Raw genomic sequence first — 23,216 nt, forward strand, 5'->3', positions numbered from 1 at the left:
GGGGGGGGTTGAACCTTTCGTCGCAACCAATAGTGCATAAACACCATCTTGAACCGGCAAAGCTAAACATATCTTCCGGAAAAAGCTGTGCAGTTTCCAGATACTATACAGATAAAAAGTTTACAATGTATTGCAATCAGAAGAACAAAGGAAAAAGGAACACGGACCAAGTGATGCAGGAATGGACAAAATCTTCTCTATTCTCTATTTATAAGATCAGATCTTTCATACAACAGGTGCCCCTTTTCATTACAATCACCCACACCCTCAATGGAAAAGCTAAAATTTGATACAAACTATGAATCAAGAAAAGATGGTAATCAAAGAACGAATAGCAATGATATGCCTATCTACAAAATAATTTTCCGCAGGACAGAGATGTGGATACTAAAGCAGGAACTGAAAATCTCATCTCGTGCCTCTCACAGAGCCGCTCAACTCCCAGCCCCATATAGTGGTAAACATTTATGCTGATTTCAAGTTGGTGCCTGAAAGTTAACGCTTGAAGCAGATGATCTCACTGGAAGCTCTTTTAAATTTCTGAAAAGCTGTTCAAGGCTCTTTACATCCAGATAGCTCACGCCTCTTCTGAATTTGAAGCAGATGAAAGCTTTTCATCCAAGCTTTCAACCAAGTCATGGTATTCGGTAAATGATGGATGGGACTGAAGATACAAAGGAAAACCACATTGAGACACACAAATGAAGTTAAGAGTAACCAAGAACTGACATATTAGATTTACCTTTAAAGTAATGTTGTATGCTTTCCACAAGCGCAAATCATGCCGAAATAAATCAAACAAGACCTGAGCAAAAATAATAAAATGAAACCTGTGTGAGTTTTACAACTAACAAAAGTGATTCTTAAAATAAGCAGATTTTGAAGTTCGCCCAAAGGGGACTGTAAGCAGCAAAAGTAAAGGGAAACCATCTTTCATGTAGTTCATAAAGGGAAGTTAGCCAGACCTCAGACCGCCTCAAAAGTGTGGCCAATACTACAATCCACTCTTTAAATTTGACTGAGCACATATGAGACAAAAGGAACTCTGCATCTAAACGACTTTGCAGTGTTTCCATCTGAAGCTGATGATTCAAAAGAAAAAAAAAATCAGTATCAGTATTAAGTTCAACAACATCTATAGCTGAACACACCTTCAGAATGCATATAAGCAAACGTACTAAAACAAAATACATCTAAAAATGAAATTCAGGCACCATTTGGGAACTGATTGGCATAAGTCAAAGTTGTTACGTGGACTGGAACATCTACGGATATAATTAAGAGAACACTAAAAAGCATGAAAACAAGAGACCAGATTGATTTAAAAGTACTTTGCTACACCACAAAGATCAGTAAACTCATAACTTGATCACAAAGTAGAAACTTCTCAAATTCTCTGGAGACAAAGTGCCCCAACCACATCTCCTAGAGAAAAACCCTGTGATGCAAGAGCTTAAAATAGTTTATAGACATAATTCACCTTACCATCCATCTGATACGAAACATATATGATAATGAAGCTTATACACTGGTAGCATTCTTCATGACACATGCAAGCATTACTAGTTAGTACCTTCTGCCCAATAAGTTCAAGCCCTGAAGCAAAATTGTCTAACCGAGCACTTCCATATCTTTCTCGTTGCAAATATTCCTGCAAGGCATTTATATCACATGATCTGTTTTCAATAACATAATAGGATACAATCAATAAAAGTTTGTCAGAATCATACCACGAGGTCAAACTGTGTGCCCTTCACAAAAGCGACAAGCTTTGACAGTTCTTTTCCAGACATCAAATAGCTTGCATGACTTTCTAAAATATTCTTAACAGAAGCAACATGTGCACTCTGCTCCTTAAATGAACTGCTCCAAATATTTTTAAAGAAAAGGAACAAAGTAAGTGAAAGTCTTCTTCCATCATCAACACCAGACTATTGGTGCCAACTTTTGCTAAAAATGAAACAAACTGGCACTAATTGATATCTACCCTTTGGACTCCAAAGTTTGTCTCCGGTAACTAGAAGAAAACAGAAAATATCCAAAGAATCTAGGAGATAGCTTCTCAGAATCAGTAGTTGTGGGTTCATATTCCCGTCCAGATCTGAGAAGAAACCTCACCTGAAAACCAAAGACAAAAATGTGAATACTTCACACAAAGAAGACAATTATCTTGTTAAAGCATCATGATCGACATCCAAGTTCATACCAGTTCCCCTGCCAGTTCGTATAAAGACTCATCCAATGTTGCCTGGGCAAGAGGAGAACACCATGTGAGGTCAAGGAGTAAGTCTAAAGTTGCTGATGTTAACTGAAATGTTTTGACTTTACCATGTCTGTGTTTTCTTGATCTCCGTTTGGAAAAAAATTGAATTAAAGTTCATTAAAATCTTGTTAATAAATTTGAAATGCCTGGACCAAATATCATTTATCCTTTACCCAGTCAATTTGATGTTTTGCAGATGACAAAAGTCATGGCAATCATCAAAAAGGACATGCATAAGGGATATCACATCACGAAATGCATCAAATACTTGCAACAGTTAAAACATTTTTTTTATGAAGTAAGAAGTTTCATTAATGGCATCAAGAAGATGCAGTAAGTACAAAAAAGAGTTTTAGCTCCAAATATATAAGAGAACATTTTGAACGAGCAGCCACTCATGCACTAGCACAAACAACTGACTTGGTAACACCATTCAGAAACATATTAGCATCACGGTTCCACGAATACATGTTCAGAAGTAAATTTAAATTTCACAAATCATTAAATATCTGATGTTGAAAAATGATTCCTGGAATGAAATGAAACAGCAAAGAGCAGAAGGGATTTAGAGTATTCAAATCGCAGGTCCCAATTAATCATGAATTGAGGCATAGTTGAAGCAAAGAGCGGACTTCAATTTAGAGGATTCATATAGCCAGCCCCAATTAATCTGGTATTGAAGCACTGTTGGTTGATCGATTGATTAAAACGTCTGAACTTTCCATTACCACCATCCAAAACTCTAGTCAAGCAAGCCCACCAACCACCATGGTAAGGAGTACAAAAAATCATCTTAAAGTTATGGAGTTAACAAATAACAACAAAAATGTAATGTGATGGATAAGGGATATGCCTGCCTCTTGAGTGTCTGTGCAAACACACTTCACTGAGGAACACGATAATTAAGAACTCCAAGACAATCGTTTGGATACTCGGGAAAAATTCATTTTACCCCAGATAAAAATTGAATGGCTGTAATTACTTAAAAAGAAATTTGATTTGGAACATTGAGACCTAGCCACAATTTAAAAAAGATAATGAATTGAAGAGCTTCCTTAGATGATATAATAAAGGGAAGTCAATTATAGGCTATTGTTCACGAATCACGATATCTAAGAGTAAAAAAAGGAAGACCCATCTGATACATAACCAAATTTCCCACATCGCTAATTATGCAGGCCATCTTCTGTCCAAAGCCTAAGAAATTTAAAACAATCATGAGGCTATATAACAGATCCTTTTTTTGATAGGTAAACTTCATATATTTAACTGGTCTTATTGCAAACAAATCTTTGATGAAGTCATTCATGCAGATAATAAAAAGAATTATGAAATCAAAATGAAGATTAAGTATGCAAACATGGAGAACATTTCCTTATATCGCCCCTACCCTTTGTTAACTTCACAGCTTTTTTTGGTGAATTCTTTTTGCTTTCTAGACTAACAATTCTGTCTATTGGGAATTTACCTTTCCCTACTTTAAAGAGAGCTACATTTTTAAGTTACGCTTGCTACGAAAAGAAGACCACAGACCACACAGCTAAGGCCAAAAGTTCAAAAATTATTAAACCCAATTTCTTTAAGCAAAACTTAAGATACCTATCTTCATATTCAGGAAGAGTATTAGTTAAACTGCCCATCAGAAATGCCCAAGGGTTCTAACAAAAGTAACCATACCAGCAACCTCTATTTTATATAAAATGATAAATCCTTTGGAAATGACATGAAAAGTGAAAACCCAAATTACTACTTAAGAAAAAATGAAAAAAAGAAAAATTAAAGTTAAGCATACAGAAGCTGCATCCTCTTCTTTAGCATATAGAACAAAGGTAGACATACAGATAGGCCATCAATTATGCAGAAACACAAGGTCAATAATTATCCAACATTTGAATCCAAAAGGAGGGAAAGAAAGAGAAATAATTAAGAGGGAATTTCACTAGAAGTCGAGAGTAGCGCGCTAATAAAAAGGCAGATGCTGGCTTCAAATATATTGGTTTCAGAGCTGCAGCATGGACCAGAGAACCCAAATAGATAAATTTTCAGATTTTCAAGCAGCAAATATGGCATCCAAAACAGAGTGTTTACACACATCTAAAGGAAATCGTTCAGCGACAAAAATTACCTATTCACCAAAAAGAGGAATTGTTCATTAAATTTTTCCCTTCAACTATATTTTTATCCAGGGAAATACTTCAACAGATTACATGGATATAAAAGCTACTCCCTCTGTTTCAATTTAGATGACACACTTTCCTTATTAGTCCGTTCCAAAAAGAATGATACATTTCTACAATTGAAAATAATTCAACTTTAAACTCTTCATTTTACCCTTTTTACCCTTAATGATGAGCTTTTATAACCACACAAATGTCATGATCCTATAAAGCTTTTACCCCTTCAACTTTTAAGATCACAAGTTTCAAAAGTCTTCTTCTTTTTTCTTAAACTCCGTGCCGAGTCAAACTACCTCATCTAAATTGAAACGGAGGGAGTAACATTTATTATTTATTACATCTGGCATGATTACCTGCAACAAACGCAGTGCACAATACTGACTAACAGCTGGACCCTCAAGCTTAGCAATTACCTGCAGCAAGAGGCATATCAAACAAAGATATCCAAAGGTATGACTTCCTGAAAGATATTGCACAAAGTTTTCAACACAAACTAAAGCAGCCCCAGCCCCTTCGAAAGATAGGGAAGCTCAGAGAAGATATACAGTTTGTCGCCCAAAGACGAGATGGGAATTGCAGATAGAAATTTGAAACTAAAAGCCTGTAAGGCTGTAACTCTTACTAGTATATAGCAAGCCGCAGTGCGATACCATCTCCTTTGAAAGCATTCCTCAAATAGCCTAAACGTAGAGATGAATTAACTCATAATGGAATTGGACACAACAAGAATTAAGTTTCTACAACGTATGAACTATCCAACAGGCTTTTGATATACATTAAACTGCTCTTTTGTTAAAATTCATTCATCCAGTAGCGTGGTAAAGGTTACAAAATATATGCTTTTACATACTCAGTCGATCTCCCAGCAGCAGTAAATAAATCTGCCCAATGCCGGCCATCAGTCTTTCTTGCAACACTAACAACCACGTCAAAGTACTCTGGAAAATTTCTTATTAAATCACATGTCTTATCCAGAAGTGACAAATTTGTTGAATGGTTGGGAATAACACTCTGATTTTTGCTTGGGTTTTTCCTGTAAAAGAAGACGCATATTATACAACTATAATGAAAATATAAGTGTTATGGGTTTGGCAGAGGGAGAAAAAATAGCTAGGAGAAGACCGGTCAGATCAAAGTCATACAAAATTAGTGACAATCTCAACAAGAAAACTTCCAAGTTCCACCAAAAGATGCAGTCCGAGAGACAACTATTCAACAAAGACTAAATTTTCTACCTCATTTTAGTTAACTGGTTTTTCTCAAAACTACTCATTCCTACTATTTTCAGAGTCAACTGGCTTTTCTTTAACTACGATTTTCTTAAATATTTATCTATATCATCAAATTGTAAAAGTGCAATTTGTTTTTTTGTTTTTTTTGGGAGAACTTTTGAATATGTGAATTTTATTTTAATTAACTGAAGGAACTGATGTCCAAACTCAAACCAAAAATAAGACTATTGGATCCTCCTACTCCAAGATCCATCATATCATATATGATGGGATGGAGGGAGTGCTAGAGCAAAATATTATTTGTGATTCAACAATGTTCCCCCGAAAACTTCCTGAATATCAAAAGAAAGAATTACGGCCCTTGTCACTTGGCCTAACAGCCCAACCGAAAATGGCCCAGATTTGAAGCTCTACCCTATTTAGCCCATGTTGTACATAACTTGAAAGAAACTTTTCAGCCTTTAGCCCATTATTTAAGACACACTTTTAGGGTTTTTATTATTTTCTTCTTTCTTCATTCCCAGCACACCAAATTCTCTCTCACCGCCTCTCGCTTCTTTCTTTCCAACCCACATAGATCCCTCATCCTCTCTTAACCTAGCCCCCGCTATTCTTCCTCCCCTACCCCCTACGCAGTTCTGCCATCAATGGCTCGAAGAAGGCTCGGGCTCCTACTCCGTCGTCCATGGTGGCAAGCAGAAGAATATTGAAGATTTTTGAAATTGGGTCTGACTCTTTGCAGTTTGAAACCTTAATTTCCAATGTCTGGTCGAGCTTCGAGGAGAAAAGATCGGAAGCTAAATCAATATTCAACACGATGAAGCAGAAAGCTCCAGACTTGCTTGTTCTTAAGCTTGTTGACCTATAGACGAGTTGAATCATCCAATACCTTCTACTACAACTCGAGGCTTGGATAAAAATCATAACTATGTAGCAGTTTGTATAAACACTGTATAATAGTGTATAATTGTGTATATGAATATACAAACGCCTCTTATACACTATTATACATGTTTATACAAGTTATACAGTATTGTATAATTGTGTATAAATGTGTATATTTGTGTATAGTGTTGTATAATTATATTTTTTTCAGTTTATAAGGATGTATATACATTGTTAGTGTGTAAGAGGCCTCTACGGAAGTTTGACACTTCTCTTCTTCTTTTTCGTGTATGTGTTGCATAAAAAAGATTTGTATGCGTTGGAGAGATTCTACAATTCATTTACCAAGTTTTTATTTTTCTTTTATCCTGTTGGATTGCTTCAGCAATTGCACATTATAGTGTATGAAAATAAGTGGTTGTATAAAGAGGGAGCAATAATCGTAGTTTGATTGTGTGAAATAAGCTGTCTTTCGGGAATTAGCCTATTATTTTTGGGCTATAGATTTGCAAAGTGATATCTAGGATATTATGTTGCAAGTCAGGTGTGTGAGTTGTATTTATGTGAAATTATCCCATATCAAAACTCCAAGGGCCAGAAAAATATCCATGACGAAAAGGTCAGCACGAGTACTTTGGATAGCAAGTGATAATCTTACAAATTACTTATCAAATTGGTGAAAATTACCCAGAAATGTCGGCCTCAAACACAGTAAAAAGAAGCCACTCTAGGCAGTGCGAAAAATGTGGCTTCTCTGCAGATAATTGTGCCAATCTTAGAGCTTCTTCCTTTTTATCCCTCTGCCAAAACAGTAAAAGAGATTATAAGAAAATGAAGTTGTTCATTCATCCTGTTTAATGGAAATTCTCACAGTTAACAAACTGTTAAAATAATACTAAGGTCTTGGAGATGAACGGTTATTCAGATAAAAACGTAAACTGCCAAGACAAAAAGGAAACAAGGAAAACATGAACAATAACTAACAGATAAACAGTGTAGGATTAAATATGAATGATTAAATGCATACTCCTTTACAAATTGAATCGTATAAAATCTTCCTAGAATAGGAACAAAATTATGTTATATTTTGTCAAATAAATAAGAAAATTACTACCTTATTATGATAAAATTTATATACTTGTGACTTCTCTTGTCAGAAATCACATTTATAACTTCGATAAAATCAAAAACTATCTGTGATGCTAATCATTTTCTAAATATAAGTCATATTCGCAGAGATAAATTAATTTTTTGGTTTAACTACCTCCCTCCCTCCCTCACTCCCACACACACGCAAAGTATGTTACACATAATGAGTAATGCAATTTCACTGTAATGTACCATTACTTTCTATATCTATCAATCTGTCTATCTCTAAAATGTGCAAAAAAAATTTGCTCATCTTGGCACTTCTCCATATGGAAAATCAAAAGGGATGATTCAACAGATGTCTGCATCAACTTCCTAGGAGAAAGAGAATATGTTCTATTTCTATCTTAGTTTAGAATTTAGAAACAATCGTCACTATAAAACAAAAACCGCGTTTCAATCACCTTTTTATCAATAACTAGATACTCCATCTGTTGTCTCACTTTAACCTTTGAATACAAATAATTTTGCATAGTACCTGTAGAAGATGTCGAAGTAGACAATGCAAAATAGTCTGAGCTTGAGGAGAAGGCTCAAAACATGGGAACTCTGTACATGCGGAAAATGACATTCTCTGGGAGACGCCAACTACAACTCCCGCGTTTGGCAGTAAACCAAGAGGATACACCTCACGATCAAATTCCAGCTCCGGATCCAACTACAAGTTCACACCAAAGATCCAAATAAAAGAAAGAAAAGCAGGTTAGAATCTAGACAAAAGGCAAAGGCCAGGTAATGAGAATATGAGATTTTAGGTTTGTGCATGATAATAGGTTTTTAAAAAAGATGGTTTATGCATGATAATAGTTAATGATTTTTTTAATGAAAAAGAGGGTTCATGCATGATAATAGTTAATGATCTGGGGCAATGAATGATAAGCTAAGATCATAACTGGTGGTGCGGTATTGCTAATGATCCGCGGACCTTAGTTGGTCATAAGCAGAAGACTTATAACTTGTATATTTTAAACATTCAATATAATAGTATTCTGATGCTTGAATCCTGCAAAAGATGAATCTTAAGGGCCAGAAGTATACCCATGAGGGTATTTCATTTCTTGTTTCAAATGACATCATGAAATGCTCCATTATTTAAACTTCAATCCAGCTTCCACCTTCAGCTATATTTCACTGTTTAAACTTTAATTAGCCCCTAATATTCTTTGACCTTATGAAATGCTTAAGCACTTTCAAGCTATGTTGTGCGGACTCTCCAAAATGTAGCCGCACCCGTGTCGGATCCTTCAAAAATGCACTACTTTTGGAGGATCCGACACGTATCCGGCCACATTTTCGGAGAGTCCGAGCAACATAGCTTTCAAGAACTTGCAAGATCCCAAACAACCCATGCCAGAAAATATCTGGGTTTCGTTAACTTTCCCTTTCTCATTGTTGATCCTGACGACTTCTCCTTAGTCTTCTTCCCAAACTCCTCTCCTCAAGAGAAAAGAAAGAAAAGGGAAAAGAAAGCTTTCACATACAACAAAGCATATCAAAACAGATCAAAAGCTGTATTTCTTGAACCAGTTAACAGCAACTAATAACTGAAACATGGACAATTAAATACAGTGTAAAATCAAAGACGAACAAATATGTGGACTCTAGCAATAGCAACTTGAATACCTGCAAGAAATCCTCTTGCTTAAAAGCGTCAACACCAGGAGATGGATACCAAACCTGTAATAATGAGCTTTTAACCAGTATATACATCAGACATGTAAGGTAAGTACAGAAATTTACAAAAACTCAACTGCTAAAGAAAACTGTTACCTGCATTCCTCGGTGGCCATAGTCTAACCATGAAACCTCCTCAATCAAGCTTGTTTTCTCCTCCGACTGACCACAGGTAACCCAAAACAACTCCACAGAGTCGGTGAGTTCTCTTTCTCTCCCCTCATCCAAATCAAGAAGTGAAAGCTCTCCATTTGTCCGCAGTATTAAGCATCTGAAAGCACATTCAAACACAAGAAAATGACAACATCTCTTAGACCAGATATCAGTAATATTAGAAACCAGCACATCTCGATACTAGTATGCGGCAATATAGGGTCCAACTCAGAGGTGTAACATTCCACAATAAGTACATACCGGGTAGGCTCTCTGACTGAAAGATCCAAAGAAGTTGACAGGCCACCATTTCCTGCAACGCTTTCTCTTGGGAGCTGATCAGGAATAAAACGCATTGAAGCAGGATGGCTCTTTGCAGTCATGATTGATAGCTCTCGTACTGTAGAAAGCTGTTTGTCATGTTATCACTTAAAAACGCATGACAGATATAATACTCTTGTTCAAAAGAAATTCTGCTATATATGTCGAGCTTTAAAATGCAAAATTGACTTTGACACAGTTTTATAGAGCATACACACTAAGGAAGCTTCACCTGTAAATCGGGAGAGCTCGAAGGTGTTAGTTCACCAGATAATTTCACATGGTAAATATGGACATCAAAGGGCCGGTAAGTGACAAGTAGATAATCTTGGTAAACATCCATGACGATCGGCTTGGTCAGCAAAGGTTTCCGACATAGTAGTGAACTCTGATCAAGGTGATATCTGGGATAGAAAAGCAATTCATACCTGCAATTCCAATTAAAGTTCAACAAGTTCTATTAAAAGCTATATCTCGAGAACCCTCTTGATAAGAATCTAAATATTCAATCTACAACTGGAAAGCTGTATTCGCCCGTCAATAAGAAAAGTGACTCTCTCCCTCCATACAAATACTGCCCAGCACCATATATCCAAAAGAAACAGAGACAAATAGAGGACTCTTGAAGGAAACACTTGATATATAAGAGTAGACAGTATTTGCTGCAATCTTCATGCATCTGTCTGACCATAACAAACTCTTGTAAGCACAAGGACATCCATTTCATATACTAGCTGCCTCTTGTGGCCAAACAGATCGACATTCAAGGGTAAGCTGTAGCTCCTGAATAGAATGCCACTCTACCCCAAGGCGCACCCTTTCGTGGCCAAGCTTATCGAACTAGATGCATATCAAGTTCTTTACTTTTCAAAAATATTCCTGAAACGTTCTTCACATTATGATCACCATTTATTCAACTATACATTATTAATTGTCACTCATCCAGATTTTCATGCCAAAAGATGTTTTTTTACTGCTGGATGCTCCCTGATTGAAAGTGATTATCTCACCTCTTTTTTTTTTTTGAAATTGGTAACATTTGTATTAGATATAAACATGACTACACTAATTCAGTGTAGTCATCCACAATTACAAAAGGGGGTACAAAGAGAGCCAAACTAAGTCTCTATAAAGCTCATAAGAGGTCTAAAACATCAAAAATACTTTCACTCTCTTCTAAGCACTCCTGTTTACACCAAAAATAGAAGAGCGTAAGGCAGCTCATTTTCAACTTTTGTATTGAACTATGTGTATCGTCAAAACATCTTAGGTTCCTTTCTTTCCAAATTGTCCACCATATACATGCAGGGACAATCTTCCATCTCTCCTTCTGGCCAGACTGCATTCCATCTCTTTTCCAACTTGTTAGGACTTCCCTGATTCTCCCTGGCATAACCAATTAATTCCCCTCGGGTCGATGAATATCTTCCAAATTTGATCTGTGACACTGCAGTGCAAAAAAAGATGGTTGACTGTCTCCTCCTGAGCTTTACATAAATAATATCTGGACCCCAACTGATATCCTCACTAATCTCTTAGTGAGATTATCTTGGGTTAGGACAACTTCTCTTGCTAGAAGCCAGACAAAACATGCCACTTTGTAAGGTATTTTAACTTTCCAGATCATTTTCCAAGGCCAGCAACCAATCTGATTATTAGAATGGTTGTACTCCTTGTAAGCTATAACAGAGAAAATTCCTCCTTCCCCCCCTTGCCAGAACAGCCTATCTTCATTGTTGGTGGTCCCTCTAAACTGTTCCAGAGTATCATAGAAATCTGTCAGCCTCTGAATTTCCCAGTCATATAGAAATCTTCTAAATGTAAGGTTCCATCCTTGACCTGTCCAAAGTTCTCCAACAGAAGTTCTTTGTTGCTGATTCAGATTGTAGATGTCCGGGAATAGTTGCTTTAAAGTTCTCTGTCCAAGCCATTTATCTTCCCAGAAGGATGTTTTCATTCCATTTCCAACTCTGAGACTGAAATTGTTTCTGAACCTTGGCCATGTGTTTCTGATAGACCTCCACAGACTCACCTCATAAGGAGTACAAACTGTTTTTGTTGCCCAACTACCTTCCATCCCCTTTCTTGAATTACCTTCTTCCATAAAGATTGCTCTGTTGTGGCAAACCTCCATAACCACTTCATCATCAATGCTTGATGCTTGATTCTGAGTTTTCAAATTTCTGATCCCCATTCCCCCTTCTTTCTTGCTGGTAATAAGTACTTCCCATCTGACCAGATGAAACTTACTCTTATCACTGGTGCCTTGCCATAGAAAGTTTCTTCTCAGTGCATCTATTATTTTAACTACACCGGTCGGAACTGGAAATAAAGACATCATGTAAGTAGGCATGCATCCAAAACACTATTGATGGGGATTAGTCTACCTCCCAAAGATAGGTATTGGCTCTTCCAACTAACAAGTTTCTTTTCGCATTTCTCAATTACTCCATTCCATATTCCTTTTGACTTGCTTTTTGCTCCAAGTGGCATTCCCAGGTACACTGTTGGTAGAGCTCCTATCTCCCCCCCAGTATTCTAGCCAAACTATGCAACTCCATTACTTCATTAACTGGATAGATGAAACTCTTGTTCTAGTTAATGTGTAGTCCAGATATAGCTTCAAAAAGAATGAATACCATTCTCAGGAAAAGCAACTGTTCTCTGCTAGCATCACAAAACACCAAAGTATCATTTGCATATTGTAGATGGGTGATTTCCAAGTTGGTTGACTCCCTAGAGTTTACCCTGAACCCCTTGATCCTATAATTTGCTTTGGCAATTTTAAACAGATTGTTTAAACCTACCATAGCCAGAATAAATAGAAAAGGGGAGATTGGGTCTCCTTGTCTCAAGCCTCTCTGAGAGGAAAAGAAACCAACAGGTGAACCATTGACTAAGATAGAGAATTTGACAGTACTAATGCAGAATTTGATCCAACTAATCCATCTTTCATCAAAGCCCATCTTCGAAAGTATTCCCAACAAAAACTTCCAGTTAAGGTGATCATATGCCTTTTCTATGTCCAGCTTTGCAATGAGAATAGCATCCATTATTTACCTACCTTTGATGAAGGCCATCTGTTGATTGTCCACCAGCTTGCCCATTATTTTCTTGATTCTTTCTGTTAGGATTTTTGAGATTATTTTGTAGACACTACTTATCAGACTGGTAGGTCTGAAATCTTTCAATTCTTTAGCTCCAACTTTCTTAGGAATCAAAGCCACCAAAGTAGCATCGAAGCTTTTTTCAAAGACCCCAGTAACTTGAAAATTCTGGACTGCAGCTATCACATCTTGACTGATCACTTCCCAGCATTGAATGTAGAAAGCCATAGTATACCCATCTAGACCAGGAGCTTTGTCCCCTGCACATGCTTTGACATTCTCCCAGATTTCCTGAGGCTCAAAAGGGCTCAATAACATCTGATTATCCTCTGAGCTAATAGTTTGGCGGTACCTTAGGCTGCATTGTGGTCTCCATTCCTCAGCTTCTCTGTATAATTTTTGGTAGAAAGAAATTATCTCCCTCTTGATATCTTCAAGATTCTCCACAGTTTCCCCATTGACTTGTAGCTTGTCAATATTGTTATATCTTTTATGGGCATTTGCAATTCTGTGAAAGAACTTAGTATTTTTGTCACCTTCTTTCAACCATAAGGCCCTGGACCGTTGCCTCCATGCTATCTCCTCCTTCCGAGCATTTTCCTCAAATTCTAGCAGCAGAGAGGTTTTTTTGTGTCTCTTCCTCATTCAAGCTCCTCAGTTCTTGTATATCCTCAAGTTCAGCAAGTTGGTCCAATATATGTTGTTTTTGTATCTTCAGATTGCCTTGAATTGTCTTGCTCCATTCTTTGAGTTTTTCCTTCAAAGCTTTCAGCTTGAAAGCCAGGATGTAATCAGGTCTGCCAGTACATGAAAAGGACTCCCACCATGTTTTAATTCTATTCTTGAAACCTTCAGTCAGCAGCCACCAATTCTCGAATTTGAAAAAAGATTTCACTGGTTCCCAATTGCCATACTGAATCATGACAGGTGAATGGTCAGAGGTAACCCTATGAAGGATTGACTGTTTAATGTTTCTAAATCCTTCATCCCATTCTTCAGAGACTAGAAACCTGTCCAGCCTAGCAGCAATGTTAAAATTTGTTCCTTTCTTCCATGTGAACTTGCCTCCTATTAGTTGCAAATCAACTAAACCCATGTCCTCAATGAAATCTGAGAAGTCTGCCATTGATCTGGTATACCTAACACAGTTCTTCTCTGAGGGATATGTAACAGTGTTAAAATCCCCACACACAACCCAAGGCCCAGTGAATAGACACCTAGCAGCTCCTATCTCCCACCATACTTCTTTTCTTTCACCCCTATCATTACCAGCATAAAAACTGGTTAAATGCCAAACAAATTCTTGGGCTTTGCCACTGAACTTATATGTGATGGAATATCTACCCACACTACTGACTTCCCCTTCCCATGCCCTACTATCCCACATAATGAGAATACCCCCTCTAGTTCCACTTGCTTCCAACTAGGCATATTTCACCCATCTATTTGCCCATAATTCTCTAATTATCTCCCTGATTTTCCCTTCTACCTTGGTTTCTTAAAAGCAACAGACTTCCTTCTTCCAGCTACTCACCATATTTTTTATCAACTCCCTCTTCCTAGCTCGTTAAATCCCCTAACATTCCAAGATACTATTTTAATCATCATTGACTATCGATGACAATATACCCTCCCCTGCTTCTTGTGCCATTGCTTTTGAAACTACTATCAAGATCTAAGTTTTTCAATTCTTTGCTTCCTTTCTTCTTTGGTGTGACAGCTTCCATCATCAGTGATGTTGACTCCGTTAAATTCTTCCTCTTTCCATCAATTTTCATGAATAATTGGAGTGCTTCCTTTTCGCACCCTTTGAATTCCACCCCAAACTCTTTGCTCAACCTAATGATATTTTGGTGCACCCAAATTGATGCCTGAAACTCTGGGTCCTCTTCATTATCTAGAGAATTTAAGGGGGGAACTTCTTCAATTGTCCACTCTCCAAATGTTTTCTCCTCTTCCGGTTGCATGTGCTCCTTTAGCTGCATGTCAGAGGTTGATTGTTCCTTGTTTTTGATTAATACCAAGGCCTTTTCCTTGTTCTCTTCGGTTTGAGCTTCCTCCTCGAGTGTATCATCTGAATTGTCGATCTCAGTGGCCTTCTCTGCTTTCTTCGACTTTTTTTCCAAAGGGAGGTACAATGTATTTGCCTGGACCTCTATTAGGATAGGTCTTTTAATTCCTCCAACTGGCTATGATTTTTGGCCTTTTATTACAGAGGGTTATAGAGTGGTCTATCAATCTTGGGCCCAGAGATTTATTTGGGCCCAATTCATTAGAAATTGAGTCTGGTCCTTTGTCACGTGAGACTGGCACACGTGCAGAATTTTTAAAAGCCTCCCCATTGTTCGATGTACCCACATGACCATAGTATTGTGGAGCCGTTACAATCTCCTTCCCCAGGTGGATACTACTATTGACCATCGGTTCATTTCTCCCTCTATTACCCTGCAGTCCTTGTCCTTCATCATCTTCCTCCCTTGGACACCCCGCCGTTGTCATCGCTGTTACAGTCACCGGAATTCACACCAGATGGGGATTTTGTATAAAAATCCGTCACTTTCCATCAGTATCTCTCTCGGAACCCTACTCCCATCTCCCTTCACGTTTATTCTTGCCCATCGAAGGCGGTTTTTGAGGTTTGTTTCCTCTTCTGTTTCTAGCCATCCCCCACATTTGGTTATGAGAACTTTATCTGACCGTAGATTAACAGGTAAACCCAATAGTCTAACCCATACCCAGTCTCGTTTCACCTTTTCCGGCCAGCAACCAGTGGTAGGTTTCCACAAGTCGAGGCTTACTTTGGACTTCTGCCACCGCCATTCTCCCCTTAGCACATGTTCTGCCTCCTTTCTTGTGGGAAATTCGAACAGAGATTGGGAATCATTCATCTCATGAACGTTTATGCTGATGGTGGAATTCCACGTGTTGTTTGCCCATCTTCTTATATCGTTCAAAGTTGGAGATTCCTTCAAAGAAATCATCACCTTGCCTACTATGCATCTACTCAACACATCCCTCTCTGATAATTCTGAACCTCCTGGGGCCATAATTTTGGAGTTGTTGATTTTTATTGGGGATGATTTTGTGCCTTCAGTGGACCATTTATTGGTTCTGACCGCTTCAGTGTATGAGGACTCCATCTTTGAGATTCTCACTGTCTGGGGCTGCTTCTCTTTCTCTGAAGAATTAATGAGTCTTATAATTTTTCTAGCTATGTCTCCCCACCCAGCATTTAATGAGATTTCCGGTGTAATAATGATAGATCTACTTTCCCCTTGTATAGCAATAAAACTGATGTACCTACCATATTCATTGAATTTAAGGTTACAAAAGTATTCTGTGTAATGTTCTTTCATGTTCCATCTTCTTATTGCCCTGCTATGTTCCTTTGACGCCACGTTAAATATCTCTGTCACCCATTTCATGACTTTACTGCTGACATTTACTGTTCTCATCAATTTTCTGCTACGTTCTACCCATTCAAACCATGTTCCAGACTTGGAACTAATTTTTGTGATATCAAAAGACTTGAAGCCAGCAATGTAATAAATTCTGTCACTGTCCATATTTAACTGATGAAGTAAAACAAATCTGATTTTGAGGGGAAAATCTGAGAAGGAGAGAAAGAGAAAGAAAGGAAGGAGTATGGAGGAGAGGAAAGGGAAGGAATCCGGTGAAAGATCCCACCAGAAAGGTGGTTCTACCCTCCTAGGAAGTAGGAGAGAGAGTATCTAGGGAAATGTGCCTGGGAGTAAACATATTTTCTAGGAATCTTTTGTCCCAGAAAGATACATGAAAAGTAACTGGTTATCTCACCTCTTAAATGCATTGTTATCTAAGAGTAAACCACAAATCATTCGGGAGTTTCTTAAAAAACCAGTTTAAACATCAGAACAGACCTTTAAATTCAAAGTGAAAGCCAATCAGCAGTAAGGTGTTGGAGAAATCCAATATATGGACATGCATATCCTGTACATTCATACCTTGTGCAGAACATAATAACAAATGTAAATGTGCTCGTCTATTTCAAATGTGCTCATCTATCTCATACAGCATAAGTTGATGCTGTATAGGTAATCAGCTAATGCAAATAGATAGCTCACCCGTCAGAAGAATCATCGTAGTTGCAGACAACCACAATCTTCCCAAGCCATAACAAGCCTCTGCACTGGATCTTTTGTTCCTGAGTGACATCTCCAAAAACTCGCCACTTTTTCAATCTTATGTCATATAAGATCAGTCCATGAAGGCCAGCAGCTGCTAAGTACATTCCATCCTTACTAGCTGCCACATGTTGAACTGGCCAATTCTGAGAGACGTAGGAAACCTAGCGGAGAGTTGAAATTATATTAGAGACAGAGCTTCCCGACAAGGAAAAACAAAAGCAACATAAACAAAAGAATAAACCACACTCTTCAGTTAATATAACTCTTAACTGGAAGGCTAAGATGCAAGAGTTTTAGTTCATCAGTATCTTCTGACTGCACAACAAGCAACCGATCTTCACCATAGATTACTTGTCGGACATAAGTAGTCCCAGAGACTCCTCTGTTCAGACAGCATTTTCCAAAAGAGAATGCAATAATTCTCTCTGAAGCTCCTTCTTCAATAGCATAAAGCTTGTATCCATATTCATCCCAGTTCATCAATGAGGTACCACTCATCATAGGTTCATATTTACATTCCTGATTCCGCTTGACAACTGGAGAAGATGCAGAACTTAAGCCAATTTGACGAATTGTGGACATCAAGCGACAGCCAGAAACAGACCAAACTGTTAGCCCTCTTAACTTCCACCCAACTGCAAAAGCAGAATTATCAGGTGTCCATGCAACACAACTGACAGCCCCAGTATCCTCCACTGAATACCTGCAGAAGAATTGCAGGTTTATTGAGAAGTCAGAGAAGTCCTATATTCTGTTGTTAACTGTTGCAAATTTCCTCATACAGAATCTTCCATCACCTTCTTTTCATTCTTACAAGATGTGGCCAGAGCTAAAAAGTCAGTACTACTCTAAAACATCTCAAACTCAGACCAACTAGGTAGAATATTTTCATTTTAATAGTTTAGATTGATGGATTTGCTTCGCAACTATTCTGCTAACTGCCAAAATCTCACAGATATATGCTTCACATGGTTTACACACAAAATTATTTTTGATAAGGTCATATGGACACAAAATATACCATTGGCTATTGAAATAATCCCCTTGGGTAGCAAGTCTGAGCTCTATGATCACATATATAATTATCTTACATAGATGATTCTTAAATTTTACTTTCTATTCACCAGAAAAAGAAAGTTGAATAAACTTAAATACGTGTACATTGTTCAATACTATGTGCAAAACAAGTTCCTTAAAGCACATATCATCATAAATTTAGTTGCCACATACTATTATTACTGACTCAATCATCTATTATCAAGCTTATACCCGCTCCATAACAAGACTCGGAAATATATAAATGAACTTAGCTTGGGACAAAATAATCAAATGCTGCACTAAAAGGGTTCTCCCATCAGCAACTAATTGTGCCTGTCTTTTCCCAACCTTGGATGTCAATGGCAAAAGCTTACCCCCAATCATACAGAGAAACAGAACGCATAAGTGAAGCAGATTCTGCAATGTCGTACAACTCAACAACACCTCTTCTGGTACCAACAGCAAGGAGTTGCTGTTCTGAAGCAACTGCAGCACATGCAGCATCACCAGAGCCCAGTCTCTTTTCAGCTTTGATAGACTCCATTTGCTTCAGACCCTTTTTGCTCACAGAACACAAGACCAGTTGTCCATCAGAAAATAGCACAAAAAGCAACCTTAAGGGTAAGGAAAATTCCAAGTGGACCACGGCAGGGTTTTTCAACGAATGATGACTGAAGTTGGAAAAGGGTAAACTCCCGCCAGAAGCAAGGCCGTTTTCCAAAGAACTTGCTAGTTTAGGAACCCCACTGCCATCATGAGGCTGAACATCAAGATCAAAGGCATCAAAGGCTCCACAAAACTGCAATACAACAAAAAAAAAATGAACAAACATTTCCTACATTTTCTGCTGCACTGAAATGAACAACTACAGTCTTTAATTTTAATAAGCAGACATAAACCAGAACTGTCAACTAAAATTTTCACATCAATGCATGATACTATTAAGACATGTTTCAAAAGAATTACCTCGCCCTTCCAGGATATATTATACAGAGATCCATCAGAAAGCCCAACTATCATATGTTTGTTGTCACAAACTATATTGCTCCTGCAAGCCACATAAGCAGGGAACAAACTAATTATGTATTTCAGCTGAGAGCAACAGCCAGTAAGTTAAATAATGAAGAAACGAATCTGGCATGAAAGACATGAATGGGCCTATCTCTATATTCTCAACAAATAAACTGCCAGTGAAACAACACAAATACCCACAAGTAGTAAAGTACAGACCGAATAGGACCTCAGGATCTCAATATGGTGACAAATCAAGACAGAATTATACTTGAGTGATAACTTAAGCTACAGTGGAAACTATCCCTACTTAATTGACAACTTAAGCCATTTTCAAAATGCACACAGATAAAATGAACAACGAGATCTCTGGGCCAAGCAAATATGCAAAAAGAATAACTAGCCTTTCTTTTGGGAATCTTACATTAAGATTTAGATTACGTGGTTATTAACTCCACTATCCTCTAGGTCTTGCATTGTCACGAGGTCCCCCTTTTCTTTTGACAAGTACATCAACATGAGATCTTTTAAAAATCAATTTACAGATATGTAGCTATTTACATATATGAGTAGATTATTTCAGCTATTGATTGTGCATTAGCCCCACCTTTCAAAATTCAGTAACATACTTTTTATAATTTTTTGACGCACAAAATTCAAAAATATCAATTGTTGGATAGATATACAATTATTTAGGGCTTGACAGAGGAAATGTCAAACCCTCCTGCCTGGTACAAATTGCTAAAACCAAACTGCATAAATATTTGACTATGCAGTACCCACAACCTTTGACTTCATAACCAGTGGACATCTGGTAGCTTATGAGAAAAGAAGGTATTTTTGGAATACATTTCTGATCTCATGGATTTATCAAAAATAAAATAAATAAAACAATTGTATCTCACGGACATTGAAAGACTTGTTTTGTTCACAGTACAAAAAATCCATGGAGGGTGAAGTTTTCAGCTTGCGTTAAAATCATAAATTGTCAAGAAGTATAAACAGGGTAACTTACATTGTCAAGTTCCTGTTAGCAAAAGGCACCTGTTCATTCAAGAGCAAAGTTATGCTTGCTAAAAACAAACCAGTTGGTTGTTTGCCTCCAATTTGTATTTTCCTTTCTGTAAAATGGACCTTCAGAATGTGTAGATAGAAGGAAGAGGTCTGCAATACAAAGAAAGTAAGACAAAGTAAGCATAAAAGGCACTCACTGTTTCGCACGTATCAAAGCAGCTCTAACTTCTCAGTATCAGAGACAGGGGCAACAAACAGTAACACGTTCTTTAAATGTCAGCAACAACCGCTGTCACTTTAAGCAACCCCTAACTAATAATGATAGGATTTAAGTTATTTTTAGTGTATTTAACATGATATTTACACTTACCAAAGACAATTGAATTGATAATGTATAAAGTTAAATCCAATATTCCTAGAAAGCTCAGCAAGCAATTTAGTTCTCAAGTGTCCATGAAAGTATAGCGACACTTACAAGATAATTCAAATTGTAAAACATCTTATACTAGTGTTTATGAGCGTGAAATCATCAACTTTCACATTTTCCATAAATCCTGGAGTAAGCTGTAGAGCACTTTGGATGCCCTAAACGGTCCCGCTGTTGAAATGCAAATGGAGCACATATTTCAGTTTACATGACAAATTATCATTTTACATACCACTAATTAAGACAGACTCCACCAACAAACTACCCGAACTAGTCGAGGTCGGCTATATGAATCTTACTCTCTATTCATTCTGCTCTATACAGGCACATTACATTACAAAGAGTTCATGATACCGAATCAACGTAAGACACTTACAAGGACGGCAATCAATTTGGTATCAGGACTCCAAACGGCGCGCAAATTCTCGCCTTCTTTCTGAATCGAATCAGAGCTTCTCTTGTACTTGCCCAATCTCACTCTATGCTGAAACCGAAAAGAAACGTGAGAAATAATCAGTACTCAATTAATTATCACCAACGAAGCGAAATTCTCCAATTGTTGCATTCATCCAGACCTGGGAGGAGGACCATAGTTCAAGATGAGTAGGTGAAACGACGAGCAATAAGCGATTGATGAGCTTCAGGTATACAATTTGCTGAGAAGAAGAAGGGCATAGCCCAGCTGATTCCATAGGGATTACCTGTGGCCATCCATATGCCATATACATCTTCCAGATTTATGCAAAAAAATTCAGTTCAAATGCAGATCAAAGGGTGGGAGCGTAAGGGTTTAGATGGAGATCCAAATCGGGTGTGCATTTGCTGCAGAAGAAGAAGTAGATGAATGAAAGAGAGTGTCTAATGTGATGGGACCTCCCTTTCGTTTCAGTTGGGGGTTTGGATCTCGAGAGTTTTGAAGAACAACCGATGTTGCTGTAAAATTGATTTTATTGTATTTGTATTTAGACCCCCCCCCCCCCCCCAACTGTATTTAGACCCTCAATTCGACTCCTCCCATTTAACTCCGCCCGAAATAGCTTTTCTAACAACAACAAAAAAATCACTAATTTAGAGGGTGTTTGGCTAAGCTTATAAGTTGGTTAAACTGGCTTATAAGTACTTTTTAGCTTATTTATGTGTTTGGTAAAATTACAAGTGCTTATAAGCTAAAAATAAGTCAAAAGTCATAAGTTGGTCTTCCCCAACTTATCAAATTTCAGCTTTTAGGTTTGACCAAAATATTTACTATTCTATCCCTAAAATACTTCTTTTTAAAACAAAACTCTTCGTATACCCAGTTCTTCAGCTGCTTATTGTTTATTTCAGCACTTTTATCCAAACATGTAACTGCATATTTTTTAAATCAATTTCAGCATTTAAAAGTGTCTTTCAGTACATTATGCTTATCAGTTACTCTACATTAGCTAAGCCAAACGGGCTCTTAATACAAGTGGGGCCTGACAAGGGTAATATGTACGCAGAGTTACCCCTACCCCTAAAATGACAGATAGGCTATTTTCGGATAGACCCTCGGCTAGAGAATGATTGAAAAAGAAAAAGTAATTGCAACAAGTATGAGTAACAACAAGATGAAATAAGATCGAATCTAATAATGCAATCAAGCTCTAGATAGTAATAGCCATTATGAATAAAAGATATCATACTAACACTAATGTTAACAAACTGAGTAAGACAAAGAGAAACGCTCGACTACCTACGAACCTTCTATCCTAATCTTTGACATCAATACCCTCATGTCTAGGGTCATGTCCTTGTTGAGCTCCAGCGGCGCCATGTCCTGCCTAATAACCTCTTCCCAAGACTTCTTAGGCCTACCTCTACCCCTCATGTTGCCCACCAAGACTAACCGCTCGCACCTTCTACCTGGGCTTTTATACTTCTCCTCTTAACATGCCTGAATCATCTCAACCTCGCCTCCCGCATCTTATCCTCCACATGGGCCACTCCCGCCTTATCCTGAATAATTTCATTCATGTTAGTTTGAGTGTTTGTATGAATTACTAAAGAACTTAGTTCTTTACCGTGTTTCTTATGCGAAAAGCAAACAAGCAATGAAATGAACACTGTGATTTTTACTTGAAAAATCACCCGGCTCAAAAGGTGCAAAAAATACGACCTACCAAGTAGGATTTTCAGCTTTAACTCCACTAGAACAATGAGCCAAAAATGTATCAATTACAATTCTGTAATTAAAGACTCTCTAGTACTCTTTACTCCTATTTGATTCACAAGTAACTCTAACTTGCAAAAATAAAAACTCGCTCCAACACTTGATTAAAATTCAATTTTCTAAAACACATCTACTGGACTAACTCGGGAAGAGTACAAGACAAGTATTCAACACATGTGAACCACTTTATGACTCTCTTGTTGATGTGTAAAAGGATAGTTCTGAAGTCCACACTCAATCCTATTTAAACTCGACTTAAGATCTTCTAGGAGTCATATTCATAGCATGCTTCCTCTTTGATAGGACTCCTACTGTTCCAAGGATTCCACAAGCCTTGGGACTTTTGTCTCGGACTAACTTATCCTTATCTTCTTGAGCAACAACCCTTATCACTTACAGCATCCATCT

The 23,216-nt window shown here is 37.6% G+C and overlaps 1 protein-coding gene across 1 annotated transcript; it reads right to left on the bottom strand.

Moving 5' to 3' along the window:
- Nucleotides 1–182: 182 nt before the first annotated feature.
- On the bottom strand, nt 183–21,550 carry LOC104246483 (uncharacterized). Its single transcript, XM_009802295.2, has 23 exons — nt 21,193–21,550; nt 20,994–21,101; nt 20,192–20,340; nt 19,132–19,213; nt 18,540–18,964; nt 17,398–17,830; nt 17,065–17,288; nt 10,087–10,282; nt 9,795–9,943; nt 9,477–9,651; nt 9,330–9,383; nt 8,185–8,364; nt 7,245–7,357; nt 5,291–5,473; nt 5,063–5,120; nt 4,794–4,853; nt 2,207–2,248; nt 1,988–2,118; nt 1,731–1,863; nt 1,574–1,651; nt 966–1,082; nt 743–805; nt 183–664 (listed from the first exon to the last, which is right to left on the bottom strand). The coding sequence occupies exons 1-23, from the start codon at nt 21,343–21,345 to the stop codon at nt 578–580; spliced, it is 3,393 nt and encodes a 1,130-aa protein (XP_009800597.1). The 5' UTR covers nt 21,346–21,550; the 3' UTR covers nt 183–577.
- Nucleotides 21,551–23,216: the final 1,666 nt, after the last annotated feature.

This window comes from Nicotiana sylvestris, chromosome 1 (assembly GCF_000393655.2).
Source record: "Nicotiana sylvestris chromosome 1, ASM39365v2, whole genome shotgun sequence".
Lineage (NCBI taxonomy): Eukaryota > Viridiplantae > Streptophyta > Magnoliopsida > Solanales > Solanaceae > Nicotiana > Nicotiana sylvestris.